The following is a 26,371-nucleotide window of genomic DNA, read 5'->3' as shown; positions in this document are numbered from 1 at the left end:
AATGAGAACTTTCTGGCCTAATTAGACCTCTCACTCTGACATTGGGACATGATAAAAACAGTGTAGCAGCCTTAATTGTTTGTGAGACGAAAATGCAATTTACACGTGTGTCACATACTTGACTATGTCTCGTAGCAACCCAGACTGCATAACATACCAAGGACTGGAGCTTGAATGGAAGCAGAGTTTTATTACAATTCACTTTCAACATGTACTACAGCAATTGCCATAGTGCTATAGCTGTTCCGTTGGCCCTCCAAATGCTTTATCTTAGCAAATCTAATACGGAAGCTGCAGGCGGATGTTTCCACCCTGAAACGTTTGGTTTTTGGACACCTGCTAGTTTAGCTACACTAAGAATAATTGCCTCTAAAACAATAGCTAAAACTAGACTTTCATTTAGTCAAGCATTTAGTAATCTGTACCCTATATACATATAAAGGAGTGCTGTGTGCGTGCGTGTGTGTGTGTGTGTGTGTGTGTGTGTGTGTGTGTGCATGTGGTGTGTGTGTGTGTGTGTGTGTGTGCATGTGGTGTGTGTGTGTGTGTGTGTGTGTGTGTGTGTGTGTGTGTGTGTGTGTGTGTGTGTGTGAAAGCATATCTCCCAAACGGTGATTAGCAGCTTTACTTTGCCCACACACGCCAATATGATAGTGGTAGACACTAAAGGTGTCATCTTCCTGAGTTTTCTTGGGACAACAAGGTTCCTCGTCAATCAAACCCGCCTTCTTTCACACTCGAATACACCTGTTCCATGCAACGGCAGCAACATCTCCAAAGTGACAACGTTCAATGGGAATGTCAAAATAGCTGCTCTGCATGAATTTGTCACACATACGGGGAACAAACTATCCAGGATTTGTGTTGTCTTCACCCAATATCTGGGAGTTAGTGCTACATGCGTGTATTTTTGTTAATCTGCCCAGGCAAAGAACATGCAAATCAGTTAGTGCGGTTATAATAGCAACTAGGGTGATGACACACATTCAGATACTGTAACTCATTGAATCTAAACATTTGAGATTTTTGTGCAATTCTACCACACTGCAAACAAAGTCATCATGTGTTGTGCAAAAACATGCTTTTGATATTATTCTTATTCTCGACAATGATTAGAAGGTCATCTATTTTCTACATGCTAATGCTGATTGCATTATTTTATGTTGGGATGTGAGGCAATAACTGACTCTTAAACTACTTTATATACAAAAATCATTCTAGAAGTATTTGGTACAAGAAAAGTTTTGAGGGATTTGTAATTTATATTGTTCTGCTTTTTCAATTTCAATTTTTGATCACTTACCTGTGGTATATCAAAGTTTGTCTTAAATGTGTTTCTTTAGTGAAACAGTATAAAGTGCACGTTTTTACTGGTGACGTAAGTGGAGGGGGAACAGATGCTAACGTGTTTCTGACTGTTTTTGGACAATTGGGAGATTCTGGAGAGAGGAAGCTTCTTAAATCGGAAACACACAGAAACAAGTTTGAGAGAAACCATGTAAGATGGCTAAGGAGAAGCACGAGCTTGCAATTTCTAATGGTAGTGCTTAGGTGCTTGTGTTTGTGTATCAACAGATAAGAATGTTTGTCTGTGTGGTTGTCTCACAACTTGTATGTGTGTCAGTTCTGTTCAGCATGCTGGTCATGAGGTTCAGGTTAATGTGTCATTCAGTAAAGAATGTTATGTTTGGTTTGTGAGTAATTTCTTTGTTTCTAGTTGAAATTATAGGATTTTCTTATTTTAACCCTGTGTGATGCACTTTTCTGAAAAAGGGTCTGCAAGAAGTAACATGAGATCAAATTTTTACTTTGGGAATTAATTGGAGGTTGGCATATCCTTTTTAGACTAAACTGGCTGCTCTGAAGTAATGTGTTGCTAACATACTAGGTACTCTAGCACTGTACTGTTTATAATAGGGAGTTAGTACAGTTACTCACATAAAGTTATAAGCCCTGTCAACACGGGCAACTGGATCACGATCCAATTGCGATCCGACTGCAACGTTGTCCACACTTGCAACTGGATCACAGTCTGATCATGATCCACTTGTGATAAATTCAGTCCACATCTGGAGGTGATGTCGGCGGTTAAATCCAATTAGAAATAGGTGGGCATTACCTTCACATACGCTACGAGTGTAGTTCGAACATCTAACCCTCTTCACTCATCTTCGTTCTCGTTCACCTTACGTCACTAAATCGACACTTCCACAAGCAAAACAACCCACACGTACACATTGTTCATCAGTCATGTGATACCGAAAGAGGCGGAGGAATTATTTTCAAAGTGCAGTGTGGATGCTCGCTAACTCGATCGAATTGTGATCAGCACGATCACTATCCATTCTGGTGTAGTGTGGACATGCCTTTACATTTGTTAATACCTTACACAACATATTGTGCAGAACTTGCAGATAAATTGAGGGTGACCCATTTAGGTTACTGTTGAGGTTGGTTGTAATGGTAGGGTGAATTGAACAAGGATACTTATATCACATATGGTTAAAGAACCAATATCTCCAGTGGCTGGTTTAATTAAGCAGGATTAGTAGGGTTAATTGTCATTAGTATATATTTTCTATTGTTTGTGATTTTAAATATAGACCTTTAGTGCTAGTAAAGTCAAATACAGCCAGGTCTTGAGCAATAAACAAGAAATAGTTGCCAAAGCTGTTAAATTTGATGGTGGTGGTGGTGGTGGTGGTGGTGGTGGTGGTGGTGGTGGTGGTGTGTGTGTGTGTGTGTGTGTGTGTGTGTGTGTGTGTGTGTGTGTGTATGGACTGAAATGGAGCATTATGCTGTATTTTGTTGCCTTTCAATGTGTTAAGTGTGGATGATATATGGTTATCTGCAGGAGGATATTTTTACAATTGAAGCAGCTGATCTTGGTCGGCTACAGAAGATCCGTATTCGACATGACAACAGTCTTATGTATTCTGACTGGTTCCTTGATCGTGTAGTCATTCATGAGATTAGCAGTGCAGAGGATGAGAATTGCTGTCAGTCAACATTTCACTGTGAGCGTTGGTTGGCAAAGAAGAAAGAAGACGGGAAGATTGACCGAGAGTTGCTGGAGGCAAATTACTTGCAAGAAGTAAACAGCCAGACTGCAGTGAAGGATGCACACCCAAATGAAACATTACAGGAAACTGGTCCAAATGTGTTGGGTAGAAATAGCAGTGATGCCAGAATCGGACAACCAAGTAAGTTCTAGAAACCAGTGTGCACCTAACTAGCTAATAGGATAAATGGTTTGGTTAGTAAATATATCTACAGCTGTAATGTTGGGTAATTGAATTATGGTAGGATTGTGTGGGTAATTCAGTATGAACTGGAATGACGATCTTTTGTGCAAAAGCAGTGCAGATATGAGAATGACATGCCTTGCTTTATGTATTACTGTCTTTATGTAAATTAGCTGTGCATATGAAACGTGTTTATGTAGCTGTAGATGTGTTCTAGAATGTTCATGTTGACTCAGGTTGACTAACGGGTGCTGCAATTTGCTTGTTGATGTAGGAGTATACAGTTCTCGTGTACCTTATGAGGTGACAGTGGTGACAGGAGATGCTCTAGAAGCAGGAACTGATGCGGGGATTTACATGATTGTTTATGGATCAACTGGCTCCACACAGGAAGTTATTTTGGAGAAACAGAATGATCGATATGAAAGAGGTCAAACTGATAGAATTAAGGTAAGGTGGTAGGTACTCTTGTCGACAGGCTTTGGTTTGAATTCTCTATTTCTTTCTGTTTGCATGGTTGGGGTGTGCACTAAAATGATTGCTTGAGTGTTGGAAATGACATTAAAGCTTTGAATGATTGATCAAACTGGCCCAATGCCTCTTATGCACCACTCCTTATATGGCTTTTTGCCAATTATTTTATGCAGCTATTTGGAATCTATGATACTATAGATATTAAACTGGGGTGGTGATTCATTGTGTTACATTAATTGTTTGTTTGCTTACTAATCAACTGTTGAACATACCCATCTGTATGGACTGTAATCAAGCTATGCCGGATTCAGCTGAGATAGAAGAAATCCACAAAGTTGTATTTTCTATACATGCATATGTATGAAGTTGTGGACATTTTATGCAGCTTTGATTTCAAGACGGAAGTGTGATCAGACCTTGGTCTACATTGCAGCTTTGATGACCGTAGTCTTACTACTATAATCCAGCTGATCCTATACATCACCAGAGGCAATAGCATGGTCAATCCCTGACTCACCAATTTCAATCAGTACTGTCACCAAACATTTCACTAGCAAGGCCTTGTTCCAAATAGATGGGCATCATCTAATGGCATAAATTTTGACAGGACTGTAAATGTACCATCCTACATTATATAGGGTCATCGCATGTATGCAATGAAATTTGTATAAGGCAAGTGCATCAAAGTTTCCAAATCAAGCTAAGCTATAGTATCTCTATATTTATTCTGATGTATGGTTACTTCTGGACAGGTTTAGTACTAATCTATTAATTTTTAGTTTTTTATCACTTTGAAGTTATGGGATTCTTTTTACTGTTTCCTTGTGTAAAATTAATGATGTTTGGCTTGTGTGTGCATTTCTTGCAGCTTGAATTGGAAGATGTTGGTTCCTTGAAAAAAATTAGGATTTGGCATGATGGGAAAGGTCAACGACCCAGCTGGCTCTTAGATACGGTCAGTGTAGCTAGCACATGTTTTTTCTTTGTTGTTCTTGCAAGTTCTGTTTATTTCAGATTATGCTCAAAGATCTGAGAACAAGTCAAGAGTGGAAGTTTCCATGCTATAAGTGGCTATCAAAGACTCATGCTGAAGACAAAGCAACTTTGAGGGACATACCTTCTCTTGTAGAGGGTCAAGTCACTGTAGAACGTGGGTATTGTTATACGCCTACCCTACTGCACAGTGTGTGTGTGTGTGTGTGTGTGTGTGTGTGTGTGTGTGTGTGTGCGTGTGTGTGTGTGTGCATGCGTGCATGGGTGAGTAGGCAAGTCTATGGGTGGGAAAGCCAGTCATGGGTGCGTGTATGTGTCTGGGTGAGTGGGAGGGAAAGCCATGGATGGGCGAGGAGAGCCAGCTGTGTGCGTGGATGTGTTCATGTGGGAGTGGGCAGGTGGGTGGGTGGGTGGGTGGGTGGTGTGTTTTGATGTTTCCGTCTTGGTGTGGTGTGAATTTATATTTTTTGTAGGTACCTCGTATAAACTTGAAGTTCACACCGCTGATAAACGTGGTGCTGGTACAGATGCTAACGTCTTCATCGTACTCTTTGGTGAAAATGGTGATTCTGGTGAGATGCAGCTTACCAAATCAGACACACATCGCAACAAATTTGAACGTAATCAGACTGACATCTTTCATTATGACAACTTGCTAAGTTTAGGTGAACTGACAAAAATCAGAATTTGGCATGACAATTCTGGTCTCGGTGCTTCATGGTATTTGGACTCAGTTGATGTCACTGACGAAGTGACAGAGAAAACATATCATTTCAACTGCCAGCGATGGCTGTCTAAAGATGAAGATGACAAAAGCATTTTCAGAGAACTTCCTTGTACACAAAGCAGTTTAGTGGAAGAGTCAGGACTTGTTCATTATGAGATCACAGTGACAACAAGTGATAAAAAAGGTTCTGGGACAGCATATGACATGGGTCTGGTGATTGTTGGTGAAAAAGGAAGATCTAAAGAATTCCAGACTAAGAATCGCATTGGAAACCAGAGACTTCTACAGTGTGCACAGACAGACGTGTTTAAGTTTGTTTCACCACCATTAGGGAGGCTAAGTGAGTTAGAAGTGCGACTTTTCAACAAAGATGGGAATACAATTCAACCAGAGGAAGAAGAGTCAAGAGACAGCAGCTGGCATCTACATGAAATCGTTGTAAGAGATGTGAAGGCTGATGACAAGTAATCATATTGCACTTCCTGTAATGCAGCATTAATCTATAGGCTACCAGTTAATGTTTTTTGTACATTTACTCACATAATGTACACATAACCCCTACACTGATTTATAATTTTAAAATATTATAGGATCGCCTTTTAGTAATATTTGAAGATTGCCAATGTTGTTAAGACTATTATCAATAAGGTACACCTCAATATGATTAGCTCAATACAGATGGAATAAAATAAGAGGTACAAAACGACATTAGTAAGACAATAAAGGACCATTCACACCATGTGTACACAAGAGAACTATGAAAAGTGCTCTGAAGAGCCATATCTCTTCCCTTCAGTCGACTGGAGCAATATTTAAACTATGTTACAAGTGACTTTAATAGCGTATGCATGTGCTATAGAAGTAAAGCAAGATTGCTTGCTGCTTTGTGTCAATACTGCTACCCAGACAGTTAACTCTACCTGCAACGCTAATCATAGCAACAAACATTGAACACACTGGCAAGATTAGGCAATTAAGTAACCCAGATCTCGGAATGTGGACCTATACAATTTCATGTCATTATGCCATCCATCATCATGCAGACATTAGAACAGTTTTGCGGGAGTGCAACTCATGCCCTATTAATTTCTCTAATATTTTTACTGCTGATGTCAAGGACACAGTGATGTTGTAGCAAATACCTGCACTTATGTAACTCTCACATAAAATTTACAGACAGACATGTTGTGTACAATAAAGGTTATAAACTGAACTTACAATCTTATTTGATATTTGCTATCTTATTTTAGATATCTGTTCCCTTGCAAGTCTTGGCTGTCTGTTAATAGTCCCTCGCACACTCTTGTCAACACCGAGTTTGAAGAAGGACGAACAGGAACATTGAGAGGTCAGTTACATACGTTTCGCACATCATATCATGTTGCTAAGTGTCCGTTACAGAACTGTCTCATTGCAATTGAGTTTTGTCATGTTTATAATTTGTCTGTATATGAGCCATGTCATTATCTACGCAGATGTCATCATTCAAGATTGGATATATCTGTTCTAACTGTGCATGTTGCCTGGCTCTCCTTCTATCTGAACTCCAGTTTGTGTGCTAGTTCACTGTTCTGCATGTGTAGATTGTTTAAATTTCATTTGTCTAATTGTTCTTTACACCTTGTGATATTTGCCATGCAGTTATGCCTGTTTCTTGTGTGTTTACCATTCAGTGCATTCTGGCAATTATCCCCACCATATGCTTTGCTTTACAGGACTTCATCCTATTTCCTATGAAGTGAGTGTTGTCACAGGAGATGAACCACGTGCAGGCACAGATGCTAATGTTTACATCACAATTTTTGGTTCCAATGGAGACACAGGCAAGCGTCCCCTCACTAAGCGATTCCGTAATCTGTTTGAGCGGAGGCAAACTGACACATTCAAACTAGAAGCTCTTGATTTGGGGAAGTTGACAGCAGTAAGAATCGAACATGATAACAAAGGATTTGGTGCTGGTTGGCTACTAGACAAGGTGATTGTTTTAGACAGTGACAGACAGACCTCAACAGAGTTTCCATGTGGTAAGTGGCTAGACAAGAAAAAAGGAGATGGGCAAATATGCCGCAGTCTACTACCACATTAAGCTGGAGCTGAAAATATATTGCTGATGGTGGAAGTTTTTACACTACAGCAATGCAGAATAGAAGGTTATTCCACTAGATCTTTGATATGAACTTAAGGACATCTATTGCACCACACATTGATATTTGACTAAATTTTCAAGTCTTTTCAATTTGCTGTTTTCACAAGTGTTTTTGTTCAGCGACAAATTGGTTTTTAAATCATTTTACATATTTCCCAACTGCAGATTGAGGCTGCTAATTTGTACTATTTCAAAGACACGTTGACACAATGTCTGTGTATGATGATTTGATCTCAGCACAAAACAATTAAAGACCCTTCTGTTGCTCATGCATGAAACCTATTACAGTCGCGTGTCACTTATCCGAACTCAACTATTGTTCATATTATACGTGTGTGTGTGTGTGTGTGTATATATATATATATACATACACACACGGCATTTTTTCCACATTAGGTATACTGAATGTAGATGTAGAATGAATGTAGATGTTGATGAAAGTAGAATACAAAGAGAAGAAACGCTTGAACTCACTCTCAAACTTGTTTCAAGAAACAACTGACATGCACGTGGATGTACTTTAACACGTACGCAGCTGACCAGTCATGTGATCACCCACGTGACAAACTTGACCTGTCGGATAAGTGAAAGTCAGATAAGTGACACGAGACTGTATCAGCAATAAATAAACCCATCTCTATCAACTGTATGTGTGCATGTGTTGCTAGACAACCTGTCCTCTTATTGAAGGGCAAAACTACAGTGTCTGATTTTTAGGCTGGTATAACAATTAATGGCAAAGTTTGTTCCTCATAATCATAGATATTCCAATCCATCCTTGGCAGAGTAAAATGCCATTACACAAGTTTGAGTTTCTTTAGGTAGTAAACCATAAATAAACCAAAGATCTCAAACCTTATCTTGTTTATTACTACCTGCTACCGAGTGATGTACTGAGTTTCATATTCATGTGTGTAATGTTGAGTGATCCTGTCAATGGGTGGTCCATAACTCTCATTTTGTATGGTACTGCATGCTACAGACTGTGTGTGTGTGTGTGTGTGTGTGTGTGTGTGTGTGTGTGTGTGTGTGTGTGTGTGTGTGTGTGTGTGTGTGTGCGTGCGTGTGTGTGTGACACACATGCAGTATGACACGGAAGGAAGTAGGCACACGCGGCGTTGCGAATGGAACGAACTGCTGTCCATTGCATCTTCTGCTCCAAATGGGAAAGCAGAAAACACGTACAGGAGCTTAGTGAGGAGAAAGCCACAAAGTCGATCAGATTTCACTATTCCTGTTTAAGTGTCAAACAACGCCAAATACCACTACTAGGAAGACACCCTCAGAACTACTTATGAAAAGAGAATAGAGAACACAACTGACATTAGTACAGTGTACATCCAGAGGGTGAACAACAGATTCGATACAAGTTATTTATTGTTAACTCGTTCAATACTAAACAGTGATCTTAGCCAAGTACTGTAATGGTAAAATCCTTAACTGCTCTGTAGCGGTGATCTTCACAATACCATCCTCTCCATCTATATTAATGAGGCTTCCGATACAACCTCGATCACAGTTGCCACCCACCACCTTTACCTGACAGGACAAGAAGCCATCAAGTATACAACATAGCTAACAAACCAAAGATCCCAAACTTTATCCTGTTTAGCAGGAGCGACTCGCCCTAAACAGTCCACAGGCAGTGTGACATCCTGCTCTTCCTCATACAAGTAGATTGCACACATTCCACCCTAAATTGGGAAAATCATCAAATCATTTCAGAGCCCACACTGACCAACTTCTATGGCTACATACACTGACGTTCTTCACAACACCCAACTGGTTCGCATATTCTGGATTCTGCAAACATACCAGACATCAAACTCTTGAAAAGGAATTGATGCAAGTTCATCAAAGTACCTCGTATGCATCTGTTACCTGGACTTCAACATCTTGTTGCATCCATTCTGGAATCATCATTCCTAAAAGAAAAAGAGGGAACATACTCATATATTACTGTGTTCTTTTTACAAGGATACCATAAATATATCACTGCTAACTGTCGTAGCTATAATAGCTAGCATTAAACATGTGAAATGGAACAATTTCTGTCTTCTAACTAAATGATGGAGTCCGCAGGAAACCTTTCTTTCAGCTTTTTCATTGTATGCAATGTCTGTTGTGGACTGTATAACATACATGCCCAAAATCAAAATGACATCTTAGCCTTAGTCTACGTAGACAACAACCAGTTCGGATCAAGAACAATAGTAAAACAGAATACAAGCCTCAAATCCAACTAAATGATGCTTTTCTCCAAAACTTATACTTTTAGTGAAGAAGCACTAGGTTACAGAACAGCTGTTGCACAGGTACTGGCACTTGCTAATTAACATAAAGAGTGTGAGAAAGGGGCTGGACACATTCACTTTCCACTGGGATTGTGGACACTCAATTTATCTTGAAAGAATGAGAAGACATCATCACGTTGACTGGCACTTTAACTAACACCAGTGGTATTATTGTAACCCTAGCGCATGCACACTCAGGTTATCACTGCATCATGAAATGTCTCAATCTCCAATCACGTGGGGCAGAAGTCACCCATAACTCAAGAACAAAGCATTATTAAACATATACATCAGAATCCAACTAAATATCACTTTTTACCCTTAGAAGGCCTTCTTGTAGTTAAAATCCACTATTCAAGTAATACAGTGGAAACAGATAAACACACACACATACACACACACACACACACACACACACACACACACACACACACACACACGCACGCACGCACGCACACACACACACACGTGCGTGAATGTGCGGACAGACTACTGTGCGTCTCCAGTTTGCATGTGCACCAAGACATAACAGAATACAGTCGCGTGTGACACGCGAATGTACATCAAATAGTACCTTGCTCCAAAGCTGCTCCAGGTGTCTGGGGATTGTAAAGGCCTGCAGGTGTAGCAGGAGACATCGGTCCACCAGGTGTAAGAGGATTGAAAGCTGGAGATGGTGTCTGAACGTACGGGGAATACGCAGGCTCATGGCTGTACATGCCAGCACTCAATGGAGTGCCTGGAGTAAATGGCATAGCACTTTGTGGGGTCTCTGGAGCATAAGTTCCTGGAGTCTGAGGAGCACCAAAACCACCACCTAACAAACAAAAATTTAAAAGCGCTATTTCATCTTTACTCTGCAAGTTACATCAACACACAAATGGTTACAATGTCAACAGTCAAACGATTGTAAATGGGAGACAAGCCAGCAGGTATACAAACATGCTTTCATGCATTATTGACTAGTCTTGATGTGTCTGATAAATATCTCAATAAATAGCACGTACAAGTAAACACAATTAACACAAAGACTAAACAATATAATTACTGTTAGTACCTGGTGTGGCTGGACTTGGGGTATTAGGAAACCCCTACAAAAGCACACTAAATAATCTTAATCTATACACACACAGATGTGTCACGATGGTTACCTGAGGAGATGGCGAGCTGGAAAATCCATAGTCTCCAAACTCATCAGGACTACAAAGCAAACCACGTTTTAGTAAATAAAATGCAGAAATGAACAAGCATGAGCATGTTCTACCCATGGATCTCCAGCAACACTTACAACATCTTAAACTGGTGTGAAAGGCAGCATTACACCAGTTTATTAATTCCACCAGCCAGACAACTGGTTACTATCATATTGATCATTCTGAACCTATGGTGCATTTCCTTACTAGGCAAAACACACTGTAAAAATCGCACACAAAAAAACCTCTAAAATTGCCAAGTCACATCTTCGTATGAATATGTAAGTCAATTCTCATTGTATCTTCACATGTACATGTATGTGCAAGCCATGCAATGTCATGCAATAATAACCATGCAATAACAATGCAAACCACCTAATTGTCTTTCACATTTAACACCTCCTTTAATTTCACTTCTCTGCCACCCTCACAAACCAGTTCCCAATCTCTAATTGTCTGTCCTACTGTATATCTACAAACCTTAGTTGATTGCTCTGACCACTACAACATTGTCCAAACCTAACAAACGATTGGCTATAATAGCACGCTGATACAGGTGTAGTGATAGAGTCTTATATATGCTGGATCCTGACCTCCTGACTCTATTGTAATGGTATGTCACCCAAACTCAACAGTGACGCAGCAAGAAACTGAAATAAAATGCTGTGTGCTGTGATTTAAGGCTAACACTAGCAATACGAGAACCTCTGTTGACATGTTGCTCACACAAACAAATAGTTGCATGAAGTACGTCACTATAATACGCTATAGCTTGCTATTTGATCACATGATCCTCAGATTCCCAATCTCACTTTCTGACTACTGTAAGTAGAAGTTGTAACATCTGACAGGAATAATGTTCTCTTGGGCTTAGTTTAAAACATGATCTCTTTGTCTTCATTGTGGGTGTAAAATTTAGTACTAAAGGTACCATCCCAAGCCAACAAGGTGAGGCTCCATGCCTGTTAGTGGTCAGAAGCAATGCATATTGCTGTCACTTTAATTTCCCTGTTGTTTTAATTTCGCCTTTGAGGGAGTGGCAAAAATTAGGCAAAAATTGACTGACTTGAAATTTTCTTGATTTACAGTATGCTGCGATTAATTAAAGTTGGCCACATCATTGCAGTGAACCACACCAAAGGTGACAATGGTAAACTCTGACTTGTTAGAGTGTGTACTAAATTTTTCACTCTTGGCATGGCATCAAGACAAATTTTCCATATCATAATCTCATCTTTCTCAAAGACAAACAAACTAGGTCATTCTTGCCTTCTAGCAAGCAATTACGTAAATAGTGACTAGTCGTCGACTGACCCTATCACAACTACAAACTCATTCTACAATGTAAATCAAAAGTTACCCCCATCATTTCAATATTCATCGGCCTAGAGAGTCGCATTATGACATTTGACACAATCCAGCTTCATGATTGAACATTTGTGTGCTTGCATATACACATTCACCTAGTCTAATACATATAGTTGTACACACAGTCAAACATATTCGTCCCCTTTCAAGTATGCTGCTCACAAGTCACATAACTTGTACAAATCTTTATGATTACAGCTTACAAAAAGACGAGTACTACTAATGTTGCATCCAAGACTCTCCTGATGAGAGGGAGCAAGCAAGCTAAAATTTGCCACTGTAACAATTTAAGCCCTGTCTACACTGACAACTGGATCGCAATAAATCCAATCCACATCGTGAGGTGGTTTCAATCGTGATCAGTTGAATCCAATTAGAAATAGTGGGCATTACTTCCACGTACGCTACACGTGTAGTCTGAACATCTAACACTCCTCACTCGTCTTTGTTCTTGCTCACCTTACGTCACTGTTTCAACACTTTCCACAAGCAAAGAAGCCACACGTACACAACGGTCATCAGTCACTTGATACCGAAAATGAGGCGGAGGTAGTGTCTTCAAAGTGCAGTGTGGACGCTCGCTATCCCGATCAGATCGCGATCAGCAGGATCGCCATCGAATCGCGATCCATTCTGTTCTAGTGTAGACAGGGCTTTAGTTAAGTTGCAGCATGGACTCATGAAAATTATCTACACATGAACACTTCCCTGCACTGACTTCTTCTTTACTATGCCATTAATTACAGATTAATTACAGTCAAGTATATACCAGACAGTGATCTCACAGCTATGTTCTCAATCTTACCGTTTTGGAGTGTTTGGCTCACGAGGATCCCATGCATTTGACCCACTGACACCATAATGAGACGGAGTTCTTGATGGATCATGAACGGGTGTTTGTGATCCATAATGTGGAGTTCTTCCTCCTTCAGCTTGAGTTGGTGTCTGACTGCCATACATTGGTGTACGTCCACCACCAGCACCATACATAGGTGTTTGACTGCCATACATTGGTGTTTGACTGCCAAGGTTATACATTGGAGTTCGCTGGTAGGCTGATACAAGACCAGTCTTTCTCTGATCACTAAAATAATATTACACCATTTAGATACAAAATGAAAGACACAAAACCACCGATGAAGAGATAGAAATAGAAATTAGATAGCAAAGCAAACACAGACAAGAAAGCAAAATAAAACACATAAGATAACTATTAACAACTGAAATTTTAAGCGGAAAAGCAGGCAGACCTACAAGTGAACGTGCAGTCAATGATAAATCATCATACCCAATGGTCACCAGTCTAGTCCTATCCACAGAGATTGTCTGACATTTTGTGTGCAATTCCACGCGTGCAGTGCTTTCAGTTGCATCTTTGACAATCCCAATGTAACCTTTATATGGCCCTTGAGAGATACGTACTGTCTGTCCAATAATCTCATGGTCTCGTCTCCCTCTCCCTCGTGCAACTCGTCCACGTCCTCCACCACTACTGGGATGTGCTGGGCTGCTGATTCTTGGAGACTTAGCCACAAAAGCAGGAGTACTGCTTGGAGCCTACAAAACACTTAACAGTGCAATTCAGATAAGACTAGTAAATCATTGCACATACTCTTGATCCACCAGCCAAAGCAACATGTCGAGTCTTAACAGCAAATATTCCACCATTTTCAATCATTGATTTAGACTGGAGAAAGGCCCAGTTACGGTAAATATGACGAATCTCTCCTTGCCTCCCCTAGAAACACATGCTCAAATTAAAACAGGTCACAGCTGTACAGTGTCATATTAAGTTACCGCGTGAGGTCCATCAGTGACCTTTACCACATCTTTAGCTTGAATGTTATTCTGTTGTAAAACAAGCATTAAACATACAACAACATCAATAAGCCATTATCATATAAATAATAGATATGCACTGACACAAAGCTTGCAAACAGATAAGTACACAGACAAGTACATAGGGTGACACTACACAGTGACAAACAGACAGACAGACAGACAGACAGACAGGCAGACGACAGACAGACAGAGACAGACAGACAGACAGACAGACAAACGACAGACAACCGAGATCTTTGGGTGGTGGGAATTAACAGAAACAGCTCTGTAGCTTGTCAGATAGAAAGAGCAATCGACGAGAGTGTGAAGGAAGAGGATATTTGTCATGCTACATAACACTGCCTGCCATTCAACAAGACTTTTGGAAATGGACATTCCAGCTGCTCTAAACTGTTGCTTTACAATCTATTGGAATTAACTAACGTGGTTTAGAGTTCTGTGTCTTTCACAAACAAACAACCAGACAAACGAAAGGCAACACCATCTCTATTTAAATCATTTCAGCCAACATTCCCACCTCTGCCTGAGGTAGTAAGCGGTGTTACAGGCAAAGTGTGTTGGCAGGCTATGAAAACTAGTGTCTCTTAGAGAAAGGCAGTCACATAGTCAGAAATACTTACACTCAACTCTAGCAAGTGTCACTTTGCAACTTTATAAATGAACTAGCTCACTGACCGTTCTCTGCCCGGACAGATGAGAGTACTGATGACTAGTAAGTTTCTGGAATCACGCAAATTGTTTTGTTACCGAGTATACCCTTTTATGAACAAATTATAGCAGAAAGTATCTAAAACTGTGTTTGATAGTTGGAGAGGCAAAGGGGGTGTAGCCAGGTTACTCCATTCTGAAGAATTAGCAGCCGGACAGAATTCTCATGAAGAATTTTGTTCAAAGTTGTATCCATTCTGAGATCGGTTATCTCAAAAGTACGCCACTACAGATTCTGTTCTTCGCCCAGGCTGATTAAATGTCCCGTTCTGAGAAATTAGCAGCGAGTTTCCCATCTAGAGTTATGTATTTGAGCAGCAGGTGCTGTCGACCTGTACAGGTTCGGCGAGCACAAGCCCAATTCGACGGAGATACGTATGCCTGGCCAAACATACACATTACAACACACCCAGCTGCAGGTTTTGTTCCTTACTAGACAACATTCTAATTTCTTTGTGAGTCTCATGGCTTCTTTTGAAGTCAGTCATGTGACTCCCACTCATAGTTTCCAATAAATGATTTTCATAAACAGACAAACAGACACACGGACAAACAAGTATGTGTACCTAACAAGAAGTATAGACACATGACATCAATTATCAACCAATACTCAAACCTGCTCTGAATCCAAAGCTACAGCATTCCTTGTGTTCTTTTTGTTTACAGCTTGTTGTCGTACATTTAACACCTACACTATATCTCATCACACAACAGCAACTGCAAAGAAAGCTATAAACAAATACCTACCTTTCCATGCATATTCAAAACAACAAATGATTCGTGTTCAATTCTCACAATAACACCAACAGTCTGTTGACTACACACAACCAGCATCAACTGAATAGAACACACACATTCGACAAACCAACATACTCTAACTGTACAAGATCGCCAAATTGAAAATGTCCTGATGAGTCAACTCCACTGCTTCTTTCAGAGCACAGCTGAAGATCTCTTGGTCTTACTTTCAACTGCAATAAAAATTTAAAAATCAAAAGTAGTTATAGCTGTATTTCTAGTGCATTTCAACATCTGGCCAAAATTACAAAAAAACAATTAACCACCTCACAATGACAAGACCATGAGAAATTAGTGACACCCAAGCAAAGTTTCCTACCTAACACCTTTCTAGTCCCTGCTATTGAGTATCACAAAAAATGAACATGTCTGAGTATAAAAACTTAATGTGATACTACTAAACTAAAATGCCACAATTGACTACCATGCAAACTCTAAACGTGTCCTATGCATCTACATAAAAACTTGCTTACCTCATGTAGTGTGAGATCTGAGACAAGAACTGCCAAGTTGTTTTCAATGCGAACGATCAGCCCCGTGTCCCCTTCATTTTGTCCCATAATAACCTTGACATGGTCCCCTAATTTGAAGTGTTTTTTCAACTCGTGAGCAGGAAACTCCAATGGATCCTAAGCAAAAAAGCAAACAACAAATAAACATAATAAGTAGGTGTTGGCATAATTTGAAAACAATTAGAAATTCCAAATACACACATTGTGTTAATTTTGATCACAGTGATTAAGCATATTAATTGTGAGGCAATACGTATTTGTCGGGGGTGACATGCAAGCGTTTGCTAATTGACGTACATCCATTCCATTACAAAGACCAGAGAAATCTGAGTGTGTTCTTTCGTAGCAACATTTATACAGGAACATAACATTTCATATTTATGTCCCATAAGTGGTAACTCTTGTTACAGTACTTTGACTACAAATTATTTACAAATTTGTGGTCACATGAAATGACAGTTGTTCTGTACAACTTTAGATAGATTTCACAAGTCATGCTCTTAAAGAAAACTAGCATCTAAATTAGCAATTCTTTGTGACAATCCTATCATGGTTTTCAGAAGGCTCATAGCTGTGGAAGCAAGGGTGCAAACACAGCTTCAATTGCTAGTATAATCTAAAAACTGGTCTAGGTCACTTAGTCACAGAAATTTAGTCGTCAGTACACTCGGTCGCCAGTACACTCAGTCGCCGTACCATTAGTCGCCAGGTGCTTACATTTACCGTAATTGTAAAGGAGGCAATTGTATAACACACAAAGACACAAGTGTCAAGACATAAGTAATTAAAACGCACTCTTGTCAAATTGTGTCGTCATTAAATACCTGTCAACACTTATGTTTTCAAAGACATACCATATTATAATAACCATGTCAAAAAATACCCATAGGAAGGCGTCAATTACGCAGGGAGTATATATATATATATATCCTTTTGTTGCTGTTGGTTGTGTCATTTCTGTGCATCTATTCGCGATAATGGCAACTGTGTCTGAAACCGTGGTAAACTCTAAAGATGGCACAAAGTGGTGCCATAACAGTTTCATGTATGATTTTCGACAAGTTCTCGTCTGACTGCAGTATGAAATTCTGGAGATGCGAACGCAGCAGAATAAGCAAAGACAGGTGCAGGGTCGTCTTCACAGATACTCGCTACAAACCAGATTGTGGTGGAAGTCAGACAACATAATCAATTACCTGGCGACTAATAGTATGGTGATTGAGTGTAATGGCGACTAAGTGTACTGACGACTAAAGTTCCACAACTACAGTACATGTCCCGCGACTAAATTTCGGCGACTACCTGTCCTGCACCCTCTAAAACACTTTCAATCTATCTGAGCATAGATGAGCTACTTATCTAGTCTGTTCACTACACCAGTGACAATATTATCAAACTAACCATGTCAATGCAAATCTGGAATCATAATTAATTAAGCCAAGACATGTAATACCTGCATATAGAGAGAGCTGCATGTGACACAGCCACAAACTCTCTAGTTCTCTGTCAACCAAACCTAATTACCCTCAATGGACTATTTACTGTCATTCTGTAAAGAATGAAATACTTGGTATAAAACAAACTATTAACAATCAATAACCTAACCTGCTCAAAACAAGCCACTCAGACAACACCACCTACGATACCAAACTGTTTTCACTTTACCTTTAGATCTTCATGGTTTGGTATAATAGTGACAATATTCCCTTCCATCTTCATGACAGTACCCTGCAAGTTGATCAATTCTCCCTCACCAACAATCACAGTATCTCCAGGGGTTAACAGACTTCGCATACTGCCACCTGATTTAGAGCTTGAATACACTAAAAATGATGTCAAGATATCTCAAGTAATACAAGCACAACAAAATTATGTACCAAGCACAACCTACTATCATAAATGACCATATATCGTAAAAATGCATACAAAGGCCCATGCCCAAAGAATGACTCCTATACTTGATGTAATTATAGGCAATTAAGAAAAAAGAGAGAAAGGGATGGCTACACAAGACTAAAATAGTCCATGCTTGAACTTGAAGTTTGGGAAGAAAAACAGACCTTATTAGACAGGTATGAGAGAGGTAATATAGTAAAACAAATTGAAAGAGCAGCTTGAAGAAAATACAAAAACCTGATAAATGGTCTACACTTCTAGAACTCTGGTGAAGATCATAAGTGGTTAGGTCCAATTAACTAATCAATTAAGACAGACAGTTTCCTAAGCTAAAGTGGTTTGAAACAGACAGTTCTGTGCATTCACAAGGTGTTAATTAGCTGGAGATGTGACAATGTCAATGAACATCAATTCATTTAGTAGCATCTAGTGTCTATCTACTTTAGCAAGATTACTATATCTCGCAGTAGCATAATTGATAGTTGATAGTGTAGTGATAAAACTATATTAAAGCCCAAGCTTGAACAAATGCCCAGGCTGGGCAATTAACTAACACAGAGCATAGTGAGTTCTGTAGTTTTCAAATAGAGTTTCTACACGGATCATTTAGTAAACAGCAAATTACTGACAAATATGTGACTTGCAATAAACAATGAAGCACAAAAGTACCACAGCAGGTCATCAAGGCAGTGAAAGCAGACAACCAACAGGCACAACCAAAACAAAACAACACGCAAAAAGCAGCTGGTTCTTACGATCATTTACTGCTGTTTCAGGCGTTGCCTGAAACTTTTCAAGTTCAGACAGAGATGGCTTTACACCTTCTGTGACCTACAGTCAACAACAGTATGCATCAGATACAACATCAGTCAAGTGATCGGAAGACACAACTTTACAAAAGCGTCAATACTAGGCTATTTTTGACTTATGTGGACTAACATGATTGCACGTCTGACTCACAATCGCTGTCAACAACTTTGTCATTGTAAGGCAAAAACTAGCAACATTGTTTCCAATCTTGTGATAAAGATCCATAATCACGCGCATTAGGCAAAGATGGCCTAGCATTGAGACTAAAGTACGGCACAACATGCACACACAGAACTGACATAAGCAAGACAGCAGTAAGTAGGCAACAAATCAAGCAATCAAACAAATATGTATGGCTGTGTTTCCACTAGCTGCACCTTAAACTACTTTAGCTAAAACGTGTTTAAAAACTAAACCAGCTCAAGAAAGCGACTGTTTCAACTAAGAACTTGCACATCCAGGATGTGCAAAACAAACCATCTAGGAAAGCCTAATTTTGAAGTATTGGGCTGCTTGTCGCCGAGTCAGAGCAACTGTTGGTTTTCACTGATTCAGCATCTGCTAGTAGGAATTCACATGACGATGACCAAGGACACCGTCTTCTCTCTCTCCGTAGCTGCTGATTTCTTTCCCCTAGTTACATCTTACAAGTCAATCCTATCCCCGCAAAATAGTCAATATCATCAAAACAGCGTTGTCAGAAGCCATCTAAACAAGCGCGCTACTGTCATGTGACAGCTAAACCTAAACCACTTTGCTAAACCTACTACAAAACGGGTTTAGCAAATCGGTTTAAGTTTAGAATATAGCTGGTTTAGCGCAGGTAGAAACAGGTCAATCCTTAAACCAGTTTAGCTTAAACCACTTGTTAAACCGGTTTAGGCGCTAGTGGAAACATGCCCTATATCAAGTTTCATTTAAACTTCAGATTATATATTGTGATTTCGCTCACCAAAGCTGACATAGCCATCGGTTTGTACATAAAACCATTCTTATATCGATTTCCCTCAAACACCCAATAATCTCTCTCCTTAGTAATCTCCCCACCAATCTCTCGAACTTTGTTCTCATCAAAAAGTTTAGGAGCTGGCTTTACCCGATGCCTTTTCCTTTGAGGATCCTGAAAAACAAAGCAGTAGAAATATTGCCAAAACTTCACCACTAATTCAAATACAAAATCTGTAAAATCTACGTCACTTACATTAGCCTAAAAAATTTCTGAACTAAAGAGTGTATTCAATAGAACTTCTCATTTTCTAGGCAGGTTAGGGTGTTCAATTGGGGTACTTTCTCTTTCTGGAAAGCTTGGAAAGGCTTTCCATCCTTTCTATCTTCCAACCTGAAAAGGGTGGACAAAAAGCTGGAAAAATTATCAGGTGATTTGAAGTCCCAGAAGAAATCCATGAAATTGTAAATAGAAATGCAAAGTTAGTGCATAAGCTCCAGTCCAAACAGGCTAATATAACTTTTAACAAGTGATGTTAAACGTACAGTTAAAAGTAATTTTAAGTACAGTTGGATGAGTGCCAAAGAGTGCATCAGGGAATATATGTTTAAAGTGATTCTGCAAAGCTTTCACTCATTTACCTTTATAGCATATGTAAACATATGTTACCATCATTGAACAGTAATGCTATTGCAGCTGAAGCAACAGCTCGCATCGTTCTTATGCACAAGTGAAAAGTGTGCCACTTTCCACTTTCCCTGTTTCCAAAACCTTGCTGTTCTATTTGCAATTGGCATTCTGTTCTTTCTCATCCGTCTTTTCTTTTTTCGGAAAGCCTCAATCGAATACACCCAAAATCTACAAGGTTCTACCTGACATAGAAATGTTATGAATCGAAAGCTACAAGGTCCTAGACAGTAAGTTATTAATTCAGGAACCTCATGTATCACAACAACAAAAAATAATCAAGTAAAGAAATACTGCCGGAACAATTATGCCTGTTAATAAGTGAAAAGCTTCTACCTTCACTTTGAACTAGCGCATAGTTGGACTTGCAAAGAGCTGCTTAATTAATATAACATTTGCAGCATGCAAATAAAGACAAAAATAGCCATCTCAATGGCAATGATGGTATAAATTCATAATTTAGCAAACCCCAAAATTCAACACAAATGTACAATGCTACATTAACTTTACAGACTTGGATATTATACCTAACGTGATCATTATCAAGCTAACGCTAATTACATTAGTAAACAGTCCTCAAAATTTAATATATAGATCATGCAATACATCAATAATAATATTATTGAATGCAGTCAATATTCTATTCTCAACACTCACTTCTGTATGTTGTCTCTGCTACATTTCCAAACTAACTAGGAAGTATACACTGTAAGACGTCACCAATAATGGCACTGCAGTAAGACTACTACTGTATTGACCAAGTTAAAACACACACTCTCATTACCATGTCTCAAATGTCTCAAATTCTCACACTGTATAATATAGTCCTGGACCAGTTGCAATTACACTAAATGTAACCAATTCCTTTATATGACATTTCGTTCCATACCATCAAGTGTCATACTAAATACTGTGTATGATATGCTTCATAGAGACTGGCCCAATGCCAGCATGTTAAAAGAAAACAGCAGTACATAAAGATTACCCACTCTACAGCGTAAGCATTTGTGTATTTATGTATCCAATAAGCCACACATTTCTACAAACGTATTACCACACCTCTGATGACTTTGCAACTCCTCTCTGTCTTGAGTAATCAATTCTTGGGATCATCTTTAAAATAACCTGACTCCTTGTTGGATCAACTTGCTCAACCTGAAACAACACAATAACATGTACAAATCTCATAAGGCTTTTACTATACTAGGTATATAGACACCAATCTACACGCCACAAACATAATATCTCACCAACTTCTTGATTTAAATTACATAACTAAACAAGAGCCATCACTTAATTAAACAGACTGTTATTTGGACTGCAGTAACTGGCAGACGCTTACTGTAAATACTGCCTGGAATACATACACAACTCAAGTTGAAGACTATCAATTCAAGGTCAGCAATGCATCAGATTTAAAATTAACAAGATTTTTAGATACACCCAAACAAATCATACACTAATACATATCCCATAAATTATGTTGTCATGTCCCATCACTATGTACGAACAGTGATTGATCTAACAATGATGTCCACATCTTAAGACTAAAGTACTATATTAGCTAGGTTGCTTGCCCTAATCTTCTACATTGCCAAATTTGTCTTGTTCCTACAGTACAATCCTTCTACTTCAGTACAACAAAAAGTATAATAATCGAGTAGACAAAAAATGACATTCTTCAACTGTTGTCATTAACAGTAGTAATTGATTGTCTTATTATGCCAATAATCTAGCTACAAATCTCATGATGTTACCAATCTATTGTAAAACATACATACCCTTGCCAAGTCATCTCGGTATATGCCTCGTTTCAGTCTGACCCAAGCCCCTGTTCGCAAGGCAATGATGTCTTTCACCACTTTCATAACATCAGTCATTTCATTGATAGGAACCATTTGCTGTTTCCAAAATCCAAGCTTGAGATTTGATACTCCATCAATAGCCTAAGATGATATACAGCATAAAGATTTGTAAAAGAGAACATAAAACTAGGCAAACACAAAAAATAGAATCAAATGTAAACAGATCACAAAAGTAGACAAATCATAAATAAATCAATATCCACCAAATAGAACATTCACAAACATGTGCACTTTTCTTGCAACCATGTTAAGTACGTCTAATACACAGATACATACACACAGTCCTGTATGCAAAAATTCTTGAAAACAAACACATAAATAGTAGGAAGACCAATGTGCAAATAGACCAGTGAAAAACAAAACTGACAAACAACAAAATAGACAAGCAAACAAACACACAAACTACAACCATGGCAACCAAATTGAATAACAAATAGACATAACACGACAAACATACAAACAGACAAACACACAAAACACAAACAAATAAAAAAAAGTTTATTGCAAACAACTCAAACCTACACCCTTACTACGCTGCCAAAAAGAAAACATGCCCATTTTCAATAAATAATGTGTACATACATATCTAGTAGATAAAAAAGATGACTATGCCTCTATGAAGTAATGTCTCTAGCTGGTCTCAGCTACTGGCTATTTATAAGATGCTGTTTAATCTCAATAGTGACCACCTCCATTTTCTCACATTTGACAAATTTTTCAAATGGGCAAAAACAAAGAGGAATTACTGTAACAAAACAGATCACAAACCAAAAGTTGCAACACCCAATACAAGGCATATTTTGAATTGTTTCTGCTTGTGTAATGCCTTTAAATGAGTATCTACGTAGAAGTATTTGAAGTACATGTCTTCACAAGACTGTCTTCATTAAACTATAATTGTCTCTTTCAGTAGTTTAACAAGTATACAGTGTATGCTCTTTTGCTGAACCAATCACAACCACGAGACATACGTACACATGTGCGTGCACGCTCGTGCACACATTCACACAAACAAACAAATAAACAAACAGAGAGACACACAAAAAGCAAGCCTTGCAAACCGAAATTAGTCTGAAAAGACTACAACAACTGCAAACAATTCTTCACAGAAACAAATAATAATGTCAATATATAAATAGTTCAATATGCAATAGTACACAGAGCAACTTGCATAAAGTTTACTAGATTGAATTTGGCAGCGTACCTGTTTGACATGAGTTTGTTTAAATGACTCAATATAAATATATCCTTTGAGGCCTTCCGGAACCACAACAGACTTTATTTGAAGAGGCTGCAACATCACAGACATATTAGCCCTATTTACTAAAACAGTAGTCAATATAATTCACAAATAATTCTGCATGCCTGCGTGCTTGCCTGCCTACGCACACCAATTATTCTCCCATCATGCCACCAAACCCAATACGCAAACTAAATAAGAATGCCCTAACAACCTAAAACTACTACAAGTCCAAGGGCTCCCTAGACCGAGGTGCAAAAAAAGCACTGAGGTAATCGTAATCACACAATCATTCCTGAATAACTAATTAATCATCTAGGATAGCTGTGTACAGCACCAATGTCCCCATCACATAACGAGGTTATGTACTTCCATTTCTACATTCTGTTGGTGTTGCAGGGAAACAGTTTCTATACATGATGGATATCCGCACCTTTTCATTTCCTTTTTCAAGCCCCAGTGTCCACTGACATCAATGAAACAAAAACAATGCACTGCAGCTTAATTAAGCAACCAAGCAAAGCGGCCAAGGATCAGTGAGGTGGCGTCATCCAACACCAGTAAGCACACAGGATACAAACATTATAAAAAGATGACTACAGTGCCAGACCCTAGATACTTATGGTTATGCCACCGTGCTGTTGTAAGATCCTGGGGAAAGCCCTAAAGTTCATTAGAAAGCCAACAGTCAGTTGCTTGCAGTAATTATACATACAGCTACACAGACCACACAGTCTGTTCTAGATAATGATGTCAGTACAGTAGAACCTCGCCAATCTGAACAGCTACGTCCCAAGCCCTGTTTAGATTAATGAATTTGTTTGGATTACAAAAACATAGCTTGGAGGTCCAGACATTGCCTCAGACTCCAAGACCACTGGTGCATTTATGTATGTCTCCATGTGTCATGTTGATTGTAAACGACACAGCTGCAATGACACATACTTCTAATACTGTGACAGTAAGGATTTAAAATATTCAGATATGCGCATTTGCTGAAGACTAGATAACCGCTTTAATGTGGCAGCAACCAGGATCAGGCTGCCTCGGCATTCCTATTATGATATGGGTGTGCGAGAACAGACATTAAAGGTAATTCGGATTAGCGAGGTTCTACTGTAACAGTACACATTTTGCCAACACAAACAATCAACCAATACCAAGCAACAGTAACAGAGTCAATAATTAAATATCAACATTACAAGTGACATATCTTAATCAAGTGAAATGTTTAGTTAAAGATATACAACAAAATGCCAAAATGATTTCTAATGAAAAAATAGTTTAGTAAATATGGAATTGTTAGGGAAATTCTTCATACTGCTCCAATACATCACAAGCTGTTAGAAACATTTATAGATTCTCTTGTGCCCCAACAGCTAGCAATCCTTGTAGCAACAAGAGCAAAGCCATGTAAAATAACAGCTTCTTGATAGCAATTTCATTTTCACATAGTCAAGAGTAATAAAGAGCCTACAATAACTAATACTGTATCTATAATTCTCCACAAATTGCATTCCAAAAACACTCCACTGTAATATTGCTGTTTACCTCCCGTTGATTGCAAGTTACATTCCCCAAAAGCTACCAAACTTTCTACTTTGCAAAATCATTGTCAGATTTGCATCTTAGTAACGGACTCTTGATAATTTTAAGCTTATATTACAGCATATTCTCTCACAGCTCATACAGTTACATGTTACTTGTTCTGGCAAATCTTAGATGGATCTTTATTGCATCAAATTTTTCATAGTGGTGCAGGCTGTACAACCTGTAGATGACAAGTCATGTACTAGTAGCTTGCACGTTCAGTTACAGCGCTATGCCAAAACGTAGGTTCACACGATCCTTGTTCCCTATCGACATGACCAAACAAGCAAACAAGCAGTTGCCATCACCAAAGGCCTGCATGAGTGCAATAGCCTAGCACACATGACTATTGCTTAGGATAAGAAACATCGCATGACCATTTTTTACTCAAATGACACCTCTAATATCTCTCCAGAAGACAGATTATCAGTAAAAGATATACAAAGCAATTTCATTCAGATACGACAGCAGCTGTTACATTTTGCTATCCATCTCACCTCTTTTACTAATCTAATTCACTGTGTTTCTAAAATGACAGAAAGCAATGTTCCTATCATTCTGAGAGCTCTCATAGCTTCTACAGTAATAAGTATAACATCTGCCTTTCTAAGCACGGGCATCACATCTGTACCCGTGTAGCAACAATTGTCTCACTCCTTCCTCAACTAACCATTGACACTGCTCTCCTGTCTTCTATTTTAGTTAAAAAATTTACAATTTACAATGAAATATGACACTGTCTGTCATTTCACATCTTTACACTCTCCATACACTGGTAAGCTGTGCTTACAACACCGCTAACACAGCTATGAGCCTTCTGAAACCCACAATAGAATAGTCTCAAAGAAATTACAACTTTAGACATTTTTTCTTTAAGTGTGCTACTTGTAAAATCTATCTACAAGCATACTAAAAGCAACTGTCATTTCGCATCACAACAGTCTGTTAATAGCATCAAGTATCAGAACAAAAATTGCTGTATAATTAGAACATAATCATGGTTATGCAATGTAAACGTCATAAGCCACGAAAGCAAT

The 26,371-nt window shown here is 38.8% G+C and overlaps 2 protein-coding genes across 4 annotated transcripts in view; one reads left to right on the top strand and one right to left on the bottom strand.

Annotated features, from left to right (window-relative positions):
- The window catches only part of LOC134180693 (lipoxygenase homology domain-containing protein 1-like), a 55,355-nt gene extending 47,560 nt beyond the window's left edge, over positions 1–7,795 (top strand). For all 3 annotated transcript variants that reach the window (XM_062647879.1, XM_062647877.1, XM_062647878.1), the window contains 8 exons: positions 1,344–1,498; positions 2,855–3,203; positions 3,520–3,695; positions 4,588–4,674; positions 4,734–4,869; positions 5,186–5,903; positions 6,690–6,787; positions 7,155–7,795. In XM_062647879.1, coding sequence (XP_062503863.1) covers positions 1,344–1,498; positions 2,855–3,203; positions 3,520–3,695; positions 4,588–4,674; positions 4,734–4,869; positions 5,186–5,903; positions 6,690–6,787; positions 7,155–7,525 — 2,090 coding nt within the window. In that variant the 3' untranslated portion in view covers positions 7,526–7,795. The remainder of the gene's footprint in view (positions 1–1,343; positions 1,499–2,854; positions 3,204–3,519; positions 3,696–4,587; positions 4,675–4,733; positions 4,870–5,185; positions 5,904–6,689; positions 6,788–7,154) is intronic.
- Positions 7,796–8,750: 955 nt separating this feature from the next.
- Positions 8,751–26,371, bottom strand: part of LOC134180972 (transcription elongation factor SPT5-like) — a 34,681-nt gene continuing 17,060 nt past the window's right edge. The window contains exons 10-30 of the mRNA XM_062648152.1: positions 23,709–23,795; positions 22,421–22,585; positions 21,699–21,794; positions 19,959–20,126; positions 18,952–19,027; positions 17,966–18,123; positions 16,262–16,417; positions 15,864–15,961; positions 15,738–15,807; positions 15,607–15,678; positions 14,238–14,288; positions 14,053–14,178; positions 13,729–13,997; positions 13,246–13,524; positions 11,031–11,079; positions 10,937–10,970; positions 10,454–10,696; positions 9,449–9,510; positions 9,344–9,388; positions 9,184–9,279; positions 8,751–9,124 (exon numbers count right to left, since the gene is read on the bottom strand). Of these exons, the coding sequence (XP_062504136.1) occupies positions 8,981–9,124; positions 9,184–9,279; positions 9,344–9,388; positions 9,449–9,510; positions 10,454–10,696; positions 10,937–10,970; positions 11,031–11,079; positions 13,246–13,524; positions 13,729–13,997; positions 14,053–14,178; positions 14,238–14,288; positions 15,607–15,678; positions 15,738–15,807; positions 15,864–15,961; positions 16,262–16,417; positions 17,966–18,123; positions 18,952–19,027; positions 19,959–20,126; positions 21,699–21,794; positions 22,421–22,585; positions 23,709–23,795 (2,544 nt within the window). The 3' untranslated portion in view covers positions 8,751–8,980. The remainder of the gene's footprint in view (positions 9,125–9,183; positions 9,280–9,343; positions 9,389–9,448; positions 9,511–10,453; positions 10,697–10,936; positions 10,971–11,030; positions 11,080–13,245; positions 13,525–13,728; positions 13,998–14,052; positions 14,179–14,237; positions 14,289–15,606; positions 15,679–15,737; positions 15,808–15,863; positions 15,962–16,261; positions 16,418–17,965; positions 18,124–18,951; positions 19,028–19,958; positions 20,127–21,698; positions 21,795–22,420; positions 22,586–23,708; positions 23,796–26,371) is intronic.

This window comes from Corticium candelabrum, chromosome 6 (genome assembly GCF_963422355.1).
Source record: "Corticium candelabrum chromosome 6, ooCorCand1.1, whole genome shotgun sequence".
NCBI lineage: Eukaryota > Metazoa > Porifera > Homoscleromorpha > Homosclerophorida > Plakinidae > Corticium > Corticium candelabrum.
The sequence above is the reverse complement of the archived record's forward strand: the minus strand, read 5'-3'. Positions and strand labels throughout refer to the sequence as shown.